The sequence below is a fragment of the Hippopotamus amphibius genome, chromosome 6 (genome assembly GCF_030028045.1).
Source record: "Hippopotamus amphibius kiboko isolate mHipAmp2 chromosome 6, mHipAmp2.hap2, whole genome shotgun sequence".
NCBI classification, from domain to species: domain Eukaryota; kingdom Metazoa; phylum Chordata; class Mammalia; order Artiodactyla; family Hippopotamidae; genus Hippopotamus; species Hippopotamus amphibius.
Window position 1 is genome coordinate 122,265,336 of NC_080191.1, and position 16,595 is coordinate 122,281,930.

At 32.2% G+C, this 16,595-nt stretch overlaps 1 protein-coding gene across 3 annotated transcripts in view; it reads right to left on the minus strand.

Annotated features, from left to right (window-relative positions):
- Window positions 1-853: 853 nt before the first annotated feature.
- The window catches only part of ATR (ATR serine/threonine kinase), a 104,212-nt gene continuing 88,470 nt past the window's right edge, over window positions 854-16,595 (minus strand). For 2 of the 3 annotated variants that reach the window (XM_057738245.1, XM_057738246.1), the window contains 10 exons: window positions 16,329-16,561; window positions 15,188-15,322; window positions 13,453-13,653; window positions 12,267-12,410; window positions 9,908-10,058; window positions 7,030-7,186; window positions 6,761-6,914; window positions 5,346-5,497; window positions 2,496-2,601; window positions 854-1,291 (listed from right to left, as the gene is read on the minus strand). In XM_057738245.1, coding sequence (XP_057594228.1) covers window positions 1,118-1,291; window positions 2,496-2,601; window positions 5,346-5,497; window positions 6,761-6,914; window positions 7,030-7,186; window positions 9,908-10,058; window positions 12,267-12,410; window positions 13,453-13,653; window positions 15,188-15,322; window positions 16,329-16,561 — 1,607 coding nt within the window. In that variant the 3' untranslated portion in view covers window positions 854-1,117. Of the gene's footprint in view, window positions 1,292-2,495; window positions 2,602-3,300; window positions 3,343-5,345; window positions 5,498-6,760; window positions 6,915-7,029; window positions 7,187-9,907; window positions 10,059-12,266; window positions 12,411-13,452; window positions 13,654-15,187; window positions 15,323-16,328; window positions 16,562-16,595 lie in introns of all 3 variants that reach the window. The other variant, XR_009054237.1, reaches the window with a different exon arrangement.

Sequence of the window (16,595 nt, forward strand, 5' to 3'; positions counted from 1 at the left end):
TCCGTCTCCTGGGATTACTAATCTCAGTGTTTTTCAACACGGATTTTGGAAAGGTTTTATGATTTATTTGGTTTATTTTTTGTGAGCGGAATTTTTTTCTTTGAGGATACAGCAAAGTTCTTTTAAAAACGTTCTTTTCCAAATTATTTGCTTAAAGTAATTTCCTAACTCCCCTCCATCCGCCACCTTCTTAACTCGTTAAACATTAGGCCTTCGAGAGGAAAGTATGCGTTTAGTTTTCACATTTATATCTCTTGAGTTATATTTTCCCCCATCACACTTAAACTGTACAAAAAAGGCAGAATTCTATAAGGTGAACTTAAGTGAAATTTTCTGTTACAAAAAGAGTTTTCAGTTTATTTGTATGTAATAACCTCATTGCTTTGTAATTATTATGAATTACTTTAAATCTTCTGCAATAAAATGTACCCCCCAATTTAACATTAAAATTTTTTAGATTTTAAAACCTCATGAAATTTTAAGTAATGCTGTTTTCCCCAACCACTGAATTCTGCATTCTGGCACACTTTTAGTATGGCAGCATCTTTAAAATTACAGAATGTTTATACAGTTTTCATATTCATGCTAATTGGCTAATTTCTTTTCCCTATCACACTTTCAGCCATACACAAAAAGAAAGTTTTACTAAATGAACTTAATGATGTGCTATTTATGTTTCCATCTCTCTTACTAGACAGTTCCTAGAGGGAAGGGAAAGTAGCTCTGTGCACAAACATAACACAGTGCTTTGTCTACAGTATTTATTCAGTATGATTTTTTGTTGTTCAGATGAAACCTTATGCTAGTACTTAAAATCAATGAAAGCTGTAAAATGAAATTAAGGTGGCTTGTTTCTTGCAAATACATCTTTTTAAGAGCATAAGAACATATGATATCCCATTTCTCCAGTTACAATACACAGTATATATTAAGAAAGCATTTTATTTCTTAACAACATATATTATTTTAAATATTATTAACAATCAGGGAGAAATAACAGTTACTCTGAGAACATAAACATATGTTGTACTTTGGAACTGAATAGATACAACCACAGATTAATGATCCAAATGCATTAAATTTAGATTATTAAAATATTCTTTGAGGTAACTCCATTTCACATATATGGGGTCCAACCAAGGTACATTTGGCATAGCAAGTTTTCGTCAGTAGCTTCTTGTATAAGGTAATGCACATGTCCTTCAATAGATAATGGCAGTCCCGTCACTCTATTTCGGGTCTTGATTACACCCTGTAGTCTCTGCTCGATGTCAAGAACATGGGTTTTGGCCTAAAAAGAAATTGAAAATCATAAGGACTAAGGACCCAATGACATGTGGCTGTTTATAATTTGGAATTACTGCCTTTCTGTTATCAAACAAATGTTAATGCTATTTTACTGACCATTACCCCTTTTGTAAGAGCAAATACAGACAAAAGAGAAGAGATGAAACAAAATAACTTGAGATACTGATCTTGAGGCTTGCAATGTTGATCTAACATCAACTGTTTGGACATTTTTCAGGACTATGAAATACCAGGGTATCTCTTCCACATTAGAAGTCTTTTAGAAAAATAATAGTATAAAAAAAATCTACCCTGAAAAGTGTTTAGGAATTAAACATTTGAATATTAATATTCTAATAACAATACTCTAATGCCTAATATTTAGATTATGTTTTATGCAAATGGGAGTTCTAAGTGAGCTACTTGGAATTCTATACAAATTCTCAATCAAGAAAGCATATCAGAATGCAAATGTGAGAATGATGTTACTAGAAAAACAATCCTCAATCTATTCTAACTTATTTAAAATAACTATCTGGAAAATTTGAGGATTCAACTAATACAGTCAGCTTTCTGCAGTCAATGATTCAATCAACCACAGACTGAAAATACTCAGGGGAAAAAATTCTGGGAAGTTCCAAAAAGGAAAACTTGAATTTGCCATACACCAGCAACTATTTACATAGCATTTACACTGTATTTACAACTATTTACATTGTACTAGGTATTATTACAAGTAATGTAGAGATGATTTAAAGTATACAGGACAATCTACACAGGTTATATACAAATACTATGCTATTTCATATAAGGGATTTGAGCATTCCAGGATTTTGGTATCCCGGGGGGCGGGGGTGTCCTGGAATCTATCCCCCATGGAAACCAAGGAACGAGGGACTACTATGTTAGTAAAAAGTGACTTCTGCATATTGAAGCAGAGACCTGCTGCTCTATAAATTCAGGCAAATGTGTTCTAGTTTTTCCCACTCTATATCATAATTGATTTATTTATGGTTAAGCATGTTTTGAACTCTGTTTTTATTATACAAATGATAAGACTGTTAACAGTAATGACAATGAAGAAAACTATGGCACTGTCACACTAGATAGAGAACTAAATTTCAGAGTATTCAACGGTCAGTCACTGACAGTATTTAGAATTAGTTCCCATTTGTAGAGATATATCAGTTCATATCAAAGCTACTAACCTTTTCATTGACAACTTCCCCTGTTTCATTCATTGGTGCTTTGGAATGCCCTTTCACTGGTTTACTCCATTCCACAAGAGGATCATGTAGAAAAGTCTTTAAGACACTAAAATGGAAACAAATATCATGGTAATAATACAATGTTATCTTTGTAAAAAGAGCTCTCATTAAAGTCAACACTTCCAGGACTTCCCTGGTGGCCCAGTGGGTAAGACTGCTCACTCCCAATGCAGGGGGCCCAAGTTCAATCCCTGATGGGGTAACTAGATCCCACATGCTGCAACTAAGAAGCCTGCATGCCTCAACTAAGAGCCCACATGCTGCAATGACAATCCTGTGCATTGCAACTAAGACCTAGCACAGCCAACATAAATAATAAAGAAATATTTTTAAAAAATCAACACTTAGGTCAAGGATAACTACTGAAGGATGAGAAGCTAATGGTAATACTCTTACAAAACACATTACTACCATTTCAGAAAATGCTATGCTTCCTCTTTCAGAGAATTTGCCTTTGCCTACGTCTAACTAACCAATGTATTCTACCATAATGCCTGGTAGACAGCTTTTAAATAAAAAAGTGAATAAGTGAGCTTTAAATGTCCTTTTAAAAAACTATTTCCACAGCTAACATCATATGTAATGGTGAAAGACTGGCTTCTTTACCCCTAAGATTAGGAACAAGACAAGGATGTAGATATCTCTCCATGTCTATTTGACATTAATTTAGCTAGGGCAATTAGGCAAGGAAAAGAAAAGGCATTGAGATTAGACTGGAAAGAAGAAGAAGTAAAACTATCCCTACCTAAAGACGGCTTGCTGTTATAGAGAGGAAATCTTAAGGTATCTATAAAAATAATGATTACAACTAGTAAATGAGTTCAGTTAAGGTTGCAGGATACAAGATCAATATACAAACATTAGTTATATTTCCATACATGAGCAATGAACAATCCACACATGAAATTAAGAAAAAAAAATCCCATTTAGAATAGCATTAAAAGGAATAAAATACTTAGCAACATATTTTTTAAAAGTTTAATAAAAGATATGTAAACTAAAAATTATAAAATGTTGAAAGAAATTAAAGAGGACTAAAATAAACGGAAAGACATCCCATGTTCATGGATCAGAAGACTTAATATTAAGATGGCAATACTCCCTAAATTGATTTACAGATTCAATGCCATTCCTATCAAAATCCAGGCTGGCCTTTGCAGAAATTGACAAAGGCCATATCATCATTCCATATGATCTTAAAATGCATATGGAAATGCAAGAGACTAATCTTGAAAAAGAAAAAAAAAGTTGGAGGATTCACACTTCCTGACTTCAAAACTTACTACAAAGCTATAGTAATCAGGAGAGTGTGCTATTGACATAAAGTTAGACATACAGACCAATGGAATAAAACTGAGAATCTAGAAATAAACCCTTACATGTATGGTCAATTGATTTTCAACAGAAATGTCAAGACAATTAAATAGAGAAAAATAATATTTTAAAAAATGGTGCTGGGATGACTGGTATACACATTTAAAAGAATAACATATAGATCCCTACCTCACTCTAGATACACAAAATAACTAAAAATGATCAAAGATCTAAATAAGAGCTAAAATTATAAAACACAGAAGAAAACATAGGTGTAACTCTTCATGACTTGGATTACATAATAGCTTCTTAGATATGACACCAAAAAGCACAAATAACAACAACAAAAGGAGATAAACTGGACTTCATCAAAAGTAAAAACTTTTATGCTTCAAAGGGCATCATCAAGAAAGTGAAAAGACAATTCATATATCAGAGAAAATATCTGAAAATCATATATTCATGAGTGTCTATATCCAGAATATGTAAAGAACTCTTACAACTCAACAATAAAAAGACAATCCAATTAAAAAAAATGGGCAAAGGATTTAAATAGACATTTGCCCAAAGAAGATATGCAAGTGACCAATAAACATGAAAAGATGCTCAACATAACTGGTCATTAGGGAAATGCAAATTAAAACAACGAGATAAAATTGCACACCCACCAAGATGGCTAAAATAATACAGATAGATAATAACAAGTTTTGGTAAGGATGTGGAGAAACTGGCACCCTTAGACATTGCTAGTGGGACTATACTGTATTACATCTGCTTTGGAAAACAGTTTGGAAGTTCCTCAAAATGTTAAGTTTAGAGTGAACATATGATCCAGAATTCTACTCCTATGTATAACCAAGAGAACTGAAAACATATATCCACATAAAATCTGTACACAGATATTCACAGCCACACTATTCACAATAGCCAGAACAATCCAAATGTCCATTAACTGAAGAATGGATAAACAAAAGGTGGTATATCCATATAATGGAATGTTATTTAGCAATAAAAAAGAATGAAGTACTGATATGTGCTACAGCATGGATAAACCTTAAAAACATTATGCTAGTGAAAGCAGACACTAAAGGCCCCATGTTGTATAATTCTATTTATATGTGAAATATCCAGAAGAGGCAAATCTATAGAGACAGAAAGAGATTTAGTGGTTGCTAGGAGATGGTGGGGAAGTAGAGTTGGGGAGTGACTGCTAATTTCTTTTGGAGGCGATGAAAATGTTTTATAATTAGATAGCAGTGATGGTCGCACAATCTTGTGAATATACTAAAACCACTGCAGTATACATATTAAAAGATCAAATTTTATGGTATGTAAAATATACCTTATTAAAACCTGTTATTAAAAAAATCTACTTCAACCAGTACAAAGTAGCTTCTGTATAAAGAAAACATACTTAGAAACCAATAATCACATTCAAAGTTACTGTTAAATTGTTTACAAAATATAGATGATTACCTCATTAAAGGTTCTCTCTGATCTCGCATCAGCCTCATCGTAACTTCACAAGCTCTTCGAAAAAGACCTTCTGTTCCCATAGGACCCATTCCATTAACCATATTATGAGTCAGGCGAAATGGAACAATTTCTGGGACCTCAAAGGTTTCTCCCTTAAAACAATGCATTTCATTAAAAAGTAAAAATGTTAGAATTTTAAAATCTTGATGCAAAAAATTGAGAGCTTTATATCTATAGACTCTTTTAGCAAAGAGCAAACATACCCTCAAAATATTTGTATTTGCAACTTATGTTAGAGGCCTATATCATGAAGGAGCCATGCTACTCTACCTTTGCTTTTGAAGAACTGAAATACAACTCCTTGGATAAGATCTAGAGGATGGATAGAGTCATCTTTCACTGAATTCCTAAAGTGAATAGCACTATAGAGAAATATTTATGCATTCAATATTTAGCCTTATATTAACTCCTTTAACGTCCTCCCTGAATACACACAGTATAAAGTACAAACAAAAATATTTTCATATTCTTCTTCTTTAAGACTCTTTCTTTAAAACAGGAGGGGAAAAGAAATAGCTGAGTGTTAGATGTTCACAATCCCTGAGACAGGAAATGTAATGTAATATAATCAAGTCCAGTTCATTTATTTTCTGCTTTCTCTAATCTGACTTTCCTAGGACTTTTTCATCCCTCCAGGCAGTTTCCCTAAATTCCTCTCTTGTATGAATCCCCTAAATCAGTAGTTTATCTCTGATTTGTCTTCAGTTGGGTCTGTGACCTTTCTTTGTTTCCTTTGACAGCAGACAGCAATCCAGAGAGAATACGGAGGAAGAAAAAAGTGGATCTGCCTTTCAGGATCATAACACTGGAAAATTGGAGTGGGGGCTTAAGGAGACTCCAACCACCTTAATTTATTCCCAGACCCTAATATCAGCAGAGCAAAAGTCAAAATGGGTGTATTTTCCCTGGACCTACAGAATCTGAATCTCCTGGGATGTTTCCTAGGTATCTACATTAAAAAGAAAAAAATCTTAGGTGATGTTGCCAGGTTTGGAAACAATCACATTAAACTACTCTGTCTCTCTAAAACTGAGTCTCAGTAAAATGAACTGCTCATATATTATACGAACACCCCATGTTCATGTAACTAAGAACTAATGAGTCAGAACTTGGATCTATGCTTTTGGACTTCAAGTTCAGTGCTTGTTTTACTTTAGCACTCTTCTGAGTTCTCTCCAACCTAAGTTGCTTTACTGAGGGCAATGGGATCTACTGATCAAAAACCAGTCAACAAACTCTCAATGTGTCTCAACTGTGATTATAACTACTAACAGGTATGTCTAGGAAGAAGAGTTGCCGAGGAAAGGAAATTGGGAGAAAACATACAATTAACTACAGTAAGTCATATCACATACCTTATTGAAGAGACAGTTGAAATCCACATGTACACATTCACCGGTCAAAGAATCAAAGAGAATATTTTCACCATGACGGTCTCCAAGGCCCAGGATATAACCAACCATTGACATAACAGCAGTGGAACGGCAGTATGCTGATCTGCTACTATACCTAAAGGAAACACAGTGCCTATCAAATATCCTTATATCACAAGGGGCAACATACATCTAAAATATCTTTTTAAAAAATCTATCCATAACAATGTAATATATTCTTGGTAACTTACCATGATGTAGGATCAGGGAATGTTCTTAGAAACCACTCATGAAAAACAGGAGGATGCCTTGGCAGGAGAAATTCTCGGAATACTTTGAGTTTTTCAGACAAAGCTGCTGATTTTGGTAGCATACACTGGCGAAGTTCCTTCCCTGTCATATAAACTCCTGCAAGGTAGAGTGATTTCCATTAACCACACAAGCCAAATGAAAAAAGGGGCAATTTGTGTGTGTGTGTGTGTGAGAGAGAGAGAGAGAGAAAATAGGATAGGAAATATCTATTTTTATTCAAATTGTTCTTCAAAAGCAAGAATAAATGGAAATATTTCAATTATGTATAGGTAAACTTATCTTCTGATATTATAAGGAAATAATAAACACATTATCTTCACTTAATACTTATCTAAAGTGAGGCCTCTTGTTGATGATAATCAATGCCAACTAAAACCACACATACCAGAAGATACCACTCAGAATAAATCCAATGTGAATAGTGCCCCTGCATGTAAAAAATGCTACAGCCCTTACTTAACTTAGAGTGATCTCTCTGTTAATCAGCAGGCAGTATGGGTCCAAACTGAATCACCACTAAGAAACCTACAATGGTGTTCTGAAGTAATTTGCTTTGTGTGAAGGCTAGCCTATAAGATTCATAGTATACCTGACTCTTAAACTAATCTTATACAATTCAAATCATTTGGGGAAGCAGAAGAACTCTCCCTTCTGATATATTTGTGAGCTCGTATTATATGGTTGATATGACTGCAGTCTATAAAGTGCTTTTTAGGCCCACCTTGGTTTGGTGCTTTTTGTACCCAAGGTTTAGCTAAAACTTCTATAGACAAGCTTGAGATTAGAGATTTTTAGCCTCAAATGTTACACAGTTCAGCTATGTTCATGATAGGATGGAAATATATATAGTTTTAAAAACCTAATAGCAATAACCAACACTTATATAATATTTCATCTTTCAATAAAATAGTCAACAGCAAGTTCCTTGAAATCAGATTCAAGTGTGTTTGAGCTTCAACTCTACAACATATTAGTAACTTGGATAAGTTACTTCACTGTCCATAAAATAGGGATAATTAGCCTTGTTAACAATAAAAAACCGATGTACATAAAATACTTAGCATAATACTCATAATATAGTAATTTACCAATATTATTTAATGCTATGGGTTGACTGTATCCATCAAAAAAATAACACTTGGTACCTGTGAATGTGACCTGATTTAAAAATAGGGTCTTAGTCCCTATAATCAGGTTAAGATGAGGTCATTACGGTGAGCCCTTAATATAGTATGACTGATATTTTTATGAGAAAACAGAGACATCAGACTTAAGGAGAATGCTGTGTGATGACAAAGGCAGAGAATGGAGTGCAGCATCTACAGCCAAGGAATGTTACAGCCAAGGAATGTCAAAAATTGCTGGCAACACCAGAAACTTAAGAGAAAGTCATGGAATGGATTCTCCCCTTGGGCCTTGGGAGAGACTGTGGCTCTATGACATTGTGATTTTAGACTCCTAGTCTCCAGAATGGTGAGAGTAAATTTCTGTTGTTTGTAAACAGTTTTTGGTACTTTGCTACGGCAGTCCTAGGGAACTAATATACTTATTTTTTACTTTAATAACTTCATCTATTTGTTTTTAATGTATTGCGTCATATGCATTTTAAAACCTTTTTATTTTGAAATGATTTTAGACTTACAAAAAATTGCATAAATTATACAGAGTTCCCATATATTCATCACCCAGATTTTGAAAATGTTTATCTCTTTCATAACAGAATACAATTACCTAAACCAAGAAATTATCTTTATAGTACTATTAACTAACTTTTGGACTTTATTCAAAATTTCACCAACTGTCCCACTATCATCCTTTTTCTGGGTCAGGATCCAATTCAGGATTCCTTACTGCATTCAGTTGTCATGTCTCCCTAATGTCCTTAAATCTAGGAAATTTCTGTTTTTGTCTTACATTATCAGGATTTTTTTAAGGAGTTCTGACCTGTTACAGTTTTGTTTCTTTATTGTAAAGTTACTACTTTTTCCCCTTTGTAATTAAAAAATATCTTGTGGAAAGATATTTTGAGACTCTGCAAATAATTTATTTTCCATCCTACTTTTCCCAACTAATTTCAGCAGCCGTTGATAACCACTGCATTCAACAATTATTACTGTGATATTTACTAATTGGTGATTTTCTATTTTCATCATCTCTTCTACATTTATTCATTGTAATTCTACTGTAAGGAAGAACTTGTTCCTACCTTCCTATTTATTTATTTATTCGTTCAAGTATTTGTTTACATCAGTGTGGACCTGTCTATTTATTTTATTCCATGGGTTATAATATAATACTATTATTATTTATTTTGGTGCTCAAGTTATCCCAGGTTTGGCCAGTGGGAGACTAACTCTAACACTTTGTTTCATTCTAGCTTTCCCTTTCTTTTTCTTTCTCTAATGTGAAAAACTAGCTCTCATTAGCCACAATGTATTTACTGATTTGCTAAAGTCTAGTTTACACATAAAATAGTTTCAGAATTGCTAACCAATAACTCCCAGAAAAACACATTTTCATATACATTTTTGTAAGCTACCTCAAATCCTTTTGGGATAAAGGTAGAGAGAAAGAATGAAAACACGAGGAAGGAAGGAAGGAAGGAAGAAAGAAAGGAAGGAAGGAGGGAAGAAAGGAAGGAAGGAAGAAATCATTTAACTACTTATGTATATATTAATAGTACCAAGCAACTGTATTATGGCTTATACCCCCCAAAATGTACAATGATATATGTTAATAACCATTATACCTATATTATGTGTTAGCGGCTATTATACCCATATTATATACTTATATCGTAAGAATTAATTTTAGTACCCTTTTCCTTATATAGTTTGGTCAGAATAGGTCTCAAGCCAGCAGTGTTGTTAACCCATTCAATAATCCCACATTCATCATTCAGTGGAATAACTGCATAAGTTCGAATATGAAGTTCTCTTCTACGGGATTCTGCATCTTTTCTTAAGCACTATTAAAAAAAAACACACATAAACTTAAAAGTTAAAAATTTCTAAATGTTATGTCAAATCTATCTAAAGATCGTTCATTTCATAGCAAAAGAATGTCAATGAAAGCTTATTATACAGTGTAGACGAACAATTCTTCAGAATGGTAAAGTAGGAAATTACTGGGACAGTATCTTTAATTTACTTCCATATCATTAAAAATGCCTTGGGTAAGTTCAGTGTTAATGTGACGACAGTACTGTGTTCAAAAATATTATAGTTATATATTTAACAATGACAAAATACTCTTTTTAAAAACTGCTTCCAAGATATTACTGAAACAGCAAGTCCTTGGGCACAGAAAATGCGGTTTAATTTTATCTAAAACAATGCATGAACAAAAAAGTATGAGTTTTATAATGTCCCCCAAAACATATATCTTACTCTTACAGTTTACTATTATAGCTTCATCTGAAAAATTATATCCCAGCAGAAGAAAGCCTCTCACATCTCATCTGCTTAATCCTGAAATATACTAGGGTAAGGATAAACTATTTTAATTCTGGAAGTGTATGAAATAAACAAATTAAGCACACATCTATAATTGTAACCTGTCAAATTCAAAAGCACAATCCCTGACCAAAAATACATTTTTAACTTTAGGAATAGACAGGCTACATAAATGTCAGCAAAATAGTATGGCATGAGGATCACATGTAAAGATCAGTATATGGCCTCCTAGATCAACGTACTGAGACTAGTTTTTCACAATCAGGCTGTTTTATTTGACCACATTGATGTGGAGGAAAGGTAATGAAACAACTTAATTGGTAATAAGGCTGATTAAGATAAATTTATACATTAAAGCCAAGCTACTTGATACTGCCAACTAGAAAAACACGCAGGGAGCTTTGGGACAAATATAATGATGATTTAACGTCGGTGAATTAAGTTACCAATTTACCAACCAACATTTTAAATAAAAATATTCTTTTCCTTAATACCTATGAAATGGATTTTTATTGTGGTATTAATTTTTAAATTACTTTCAGTTAAACTAAGCATAAACCATAATTCTTCTTTTTAAAAAACGAACTCATCTGCTGCTATATCTTTTCTACGTTAAAGGTCCATAACTTTTCTTGCTAATAAAAGAGGTACCAGTAAAATGTAGGAAGGGGAGAGAGAGGAAGAACAAAGAGCTTATAGAAAAACAATAAAGTTTTCTCAGTATGGTTTAATTTTTTACCAATGGAAAAGATGCTATGCACTTATAAATACCTGACTAGAGAATAATTCAAAATCCCTAAGACCATACATTTATAACAACCCTTTAATGAGATTTTTCATATCATCTCTGAGATAGAAATCAAGCACATGAAAAGTAGAAAAAGTATATTACAGATAAACATCAAATAGAAAATATTTTCCTTTGTTAATATGTTGTATACATTTTTCTCAATATAACAAAGGTATCTTATTTTTTAAAAATTAAGTAAAACCAGCAATTCCACTTCAGGGCACATATCCAAAAGATTGAAAGCAGGGACTTGAACAGATATCTGTACACCTATGTTCACAGCAGCACTATCCACAATAGCCAAAAGGTGGAAGCAACCCGTGTGTCCACTGATGGGTGAATGGATAAACAAAATCTGGTAGACACATTTAACTATATATTACCCAACGTTATAAAGGAAAGAAATTCTGACATGCTATAACATGGATGCTAAGTGGAAAAAGTCAGCAAAAAAGGACAAATACTGTATGACTCCACTTATACGAGGTATCTAGAGTAGTCAAAATCATAGAGATAGAAAGTAGAATGCTGGTTACCAGAGCTTGGGGGGAAGGTGGATAGGGAGTTACTATTTAACAGAGTTTCACTTTGAGAAGATGAAAAAGTTCTGGAGAGGAATGCTTGCACAACAATGTGACTATACTTAATGCCACTGAATTGAAGTGAACATTTAAAAATGGTAAATTTTATGTATATTTTATCCCAATAAAACAAATTAAGTGAAAATGAAAAAGGCAGTGTACTTCATTTCCTCTTTTTAAGAGAGATCTATTTGCCCATATCTCATTGATAGTAATTATGGGAATTCTAAAATAAAAGCAAACTATAAAACTGGTACAAGAGTGTAAAGCAATTATATTCCAATAAAGAGCTTAAAAAAAAAAGTGGAATAAAAACAAGAAAAAAAAAAAAAGGCAAACTATATCCAAACCTTATTAATCAAGGAATTGAATTCCATTAGTCTACAATCCTTTCTCAAGTCATCTTTTGGCTTACACATCATAATGTAGAACTTTCCATCAGATCCTTTTAAAGAGATCTTCTTTGGTTTCTGAAGAGAAGCAAGAATTTCCACCTAAAAGATGATGAGTTATATATAAATAAGGGTCAAAATTCTTTGTTTAAATTTCTCTGTGTATTATAAATATTGTGTTATCTGACAATAGAAAGGAAAATACAACCTACATTATGTAGCAAATTTATTATTTTAATCATTTATCTTAATTATCTATGATCTATGAAAAGAATTTTTGCTCATAAATAGAGACACATTTTTACCCATTAGAAATGGCTATTGAAGTAAAAGGATTACTCTGTCAGCAATGTAAGTAAATACATACACATTCAAATTTAGGCAGCTTCTTAAAGCAACCACAGTGTTTAAAAGATTTTTGAAACATTTTCTTAGGACTCTTCTGTAGAACCTAAGACAGTTTTTGTCTTTAATGGTAAGAAGTGTTTATCAATGGAAAGTAACTTGATTTTTGACAAAACAAAGTCCTCCAAAATCATGTCCAATTAAAGATGTAAGTAAATATGTTGAATAATAGTCTTAAGTTAAAAACAAAGCATGACTACAAGCAACAAGAATGATTTCATTATGTGGCTTAGTAACTGGTTCTGAAGCAGCTAAATGTTTTGAGCCACAGAAGTACTGAATTATAGTTTTCAAAAGTATTTACTTAGAAGTGCTCTGGTACCATTTCTTTAAGATAGCAACAATAACAACAAAAAAGAATCAAGCTCTTCCTAGCTGAATTTCACTTCCTCCCCAAAATACAAATTACAAACAAAAACTGTATTTCGTTCTCTTACTGTTCCCCATTTTTATGACAAAGATGAATATGGAAAAATCAAATTATGGAAAAAATAAAGATTTTAGACATAGTAAAACAATATGAACACCTGAAAAAAATCAAAATACTAGGTTGAACATGGGATTTCATCACTTAATTTTGTCCCATCAGTATAATGAGTTTCACTTTTCTGTATTTCCAATCATTTTTTTCTTGGCAAATAAAATCCATGTAGCCTATGAGCAAAAACACTTTTAAACTTAATTTGAAATTTTAACTTAATTTTAAAAGCAGTTACAGTTATATAAAATTGCAGTTTACCGTATCATCAAAGCCTGCAATATAGGCCCAATGCCCAGGAAATGGATCATGGTTAGCATGGGAACCCGGAATTGATGGAAGAGTAGGTATCATGACTGATTGTAAAGGAATGAGGATTTCACTAAATGTTGCTTCTTCTACGAGCCTTTTAAGCATTTTAAAATGAGTACTCATGCTCAGTGTGGAACTACTTCCATCCACCTGGGGGGAAAAAAGTAGTACATTTTAATTTCTCTGTTCACTTTGAATTATAGAATGCTTAATCTTACCCAAAACAAAAATTTCACTTCTATGATATCTTAATTACAACAGCTCAGCTGTCTGTAGTTTCCTAATTTTTAAAAATACATTATCTCATTTAAACCTCTCTGTGCTCTTTTACCTCATCAATAATAGTACCTACATTATAGGATGTTAAATGACTAAAGTAGATAACAGTGGCCTACAATTTGTTATCACACATTACAAATTCCAAATAGCTCTGTAAATCAAACTTTTTTTTTTTTTGGTACCAAATCTCATATGGCAGCAGAAAGATATCCAAACTTCTCACTTGGTACAAAGATTAATATGTTTCATTGCATAAATAGTTATGTATCTGATTATGGAATACTCTACCACATTACCCCTAGTGATGATACCTAATAAAAAGTATATGTACTGTTATCACCTTTAAAAATCTGAAAAATTCTGAATTTCTAAATGTAGTTGAACATAAAAGTTTTACATAAAGAACAGGAAGTTTCTACATGTAAAGCACTTAGAAAAGTGCCAGTGTTTAATAAATGTTGGCTATTATCATAACATTATCTTTCATAATGTCAAGTCCATCAGAGGTCAAACAGGATTAACGCAGATAGCAGAAACAGATTCCTCTTTCAAGATGTTTACTGGAAGGGAAGGTGAGAAATAGAGTAGTCTGTATTTCCTCACCTATAAACAGATGGTAGAGTGAATGTCTGTAAAGTGAACTCTAGCTATTTACCTTGTGGAGTCTGTCCCTCTTTATAATTACCCCTACACTCACTTTTACCTTTCCTACACATTCTTCAGGATTTTTTTCCCTCCAACTCCTCGGGTAGAATAGTAGTTCATTCCTATAAGCATGTCCATATTCTAGTCACAAGCCTACTGAAAAGTAGTTATTACACTAGATGATAACCATCTGAGTGGTCTCCTATGAGCCTGTGAGCACTTGGAGGAAGCAGAACAGGTATCATTCATCTTTGTTTCCCTTAGCACAGTGCTTGTTCCCTGGTAGGCAATGAAATGTATACTGAAAGAATGAAACCCAAAACTCCAATCTTCTCTCCTCTCATGTATGTGGGTTAATGTATATGAGTTCTGAAAGTTCAAAGATATGACAGAAAAGAATCATAGAGAGGATTTTAATTAACTGAGTAATTTATTATATAAAAAATATATTTCATATCCTCTACTTAAAAAAACTTCTAATAAATATGGATAATTTACTCTCAGAAGAATTTACATTAAGAAGAATTTTTAGAAATTTAGAGGATATTTGAGAGAGGGACATATGTTAGAAATTTAAAAAACAGCTTTATTAAGGTAAACTGCACATATTTAAAATATACAAGTTGATAGCATTTGATTTATGTGTATACCAACATATATGAGAATTTAAGTTTAATTAATCAAATGAAATAACACCAGCTAAAATCATATAGAAGTTTTATCCAACTTGGTCTATAAGTAGTAAGATTTATGATAGTACCGATTTATTGCACAATTCTAGAAGCTTATCTGTTAGGCGAGTTGCGTCTCCGACAAACTTTTCTAAGGATTTTTTCATTTGAATAGCTTTATTTAGGATTTCCTTGCATCTGTTTACACGCACGGGATAAGAAGACTGTCATTAAAAAAAAAAGTTAAATGCAATTGTTAAAAGATTTTTAAAAGATAACAAAACTTTTGATTGACAAAAATCAACTTAAACAGTATGCATGATAACCATTTACAGTGAATGATATTTCCTGGAAATCAATTTGGCAATACTATCAATAGCCACAAAAATGCTGCTATTTTGTGACCTGATGAATTCCCTTCTTAGGATCTATCCTGAAGAAATAATCAGAAATGAGAATAAATATAGATGTGTCTAGATGTTTTGTAACAGCAAAGAAAGCAAACAACCTCAATGATCAACAACAGTTAAAATAAATTATAGATGGCTAACCATTAGAGAACTTTATAAAATTTTAAAAATTGGGCCTTCAAAGAATGTTTACTAATATGGAAACATGATTATGGTAATAATTTTAAGTGCAAAATATGAAATTACATGTCTATGTAATCCAAATTTAGCATTAAAATATAAAAATAGCATAGACAATAAACATAAAATATAAAACAGCATAGATAATAAACATACAAAAACAAATCAAAATATTAATGATATAAACAGTGAATTTTAATTTTCTTTTTATATCTCTGTATTTTCTAAATTCTCTAAAATATTTATTAATTCAATACATTTACCAACTTGTACACTCCTGTTAATAATGCAATAAAAATTTTCTAGTATTAATAGTTCAGATACTTTGGATTAAAAAAACTTGGAAAAAAATAGGTTACTGTTTTATACCAAGCTATAAATGTTTCCTATACTTCATAAAGAAAACACATGATAAATCCTTCAGTCTTAAACATACTAGTCACTTCAGTTGATATAATAAATATTTCTAAATTTTATAATGTGACATAGTGCTAAAATTTCTTTTTAAAAATACTTACAAATTATTTTCTTGCTACAAATCTAACATAAGAGAAATCCTGGAACTTGTATCTACATATTAGCATTAAATAATTAATGCCACATAAAATGGAAAAAGACACTATTGTGATTAATATATCACCTTTGACACAGCTGTCATCATCCACATTGCTTGTTGAGGATAGGCCAGAAAGACTTTGGCTATAATTTCCATCAGGACAACAAAAACTTCATCATGAGAATGACAAATTCGGGAGATCAGTTGTGAAAAGGCAGTCAAAAACTGATACGGAGCTAAGTGATTTGTGTGCTCTGTGATAACTTTGTTTATCTTAACTAAATCATTTCTCATTTGTACACGATCAGAGCGGCTAGCTAGAAAAAAAAAAAAATCAAAGTTAAAGATATT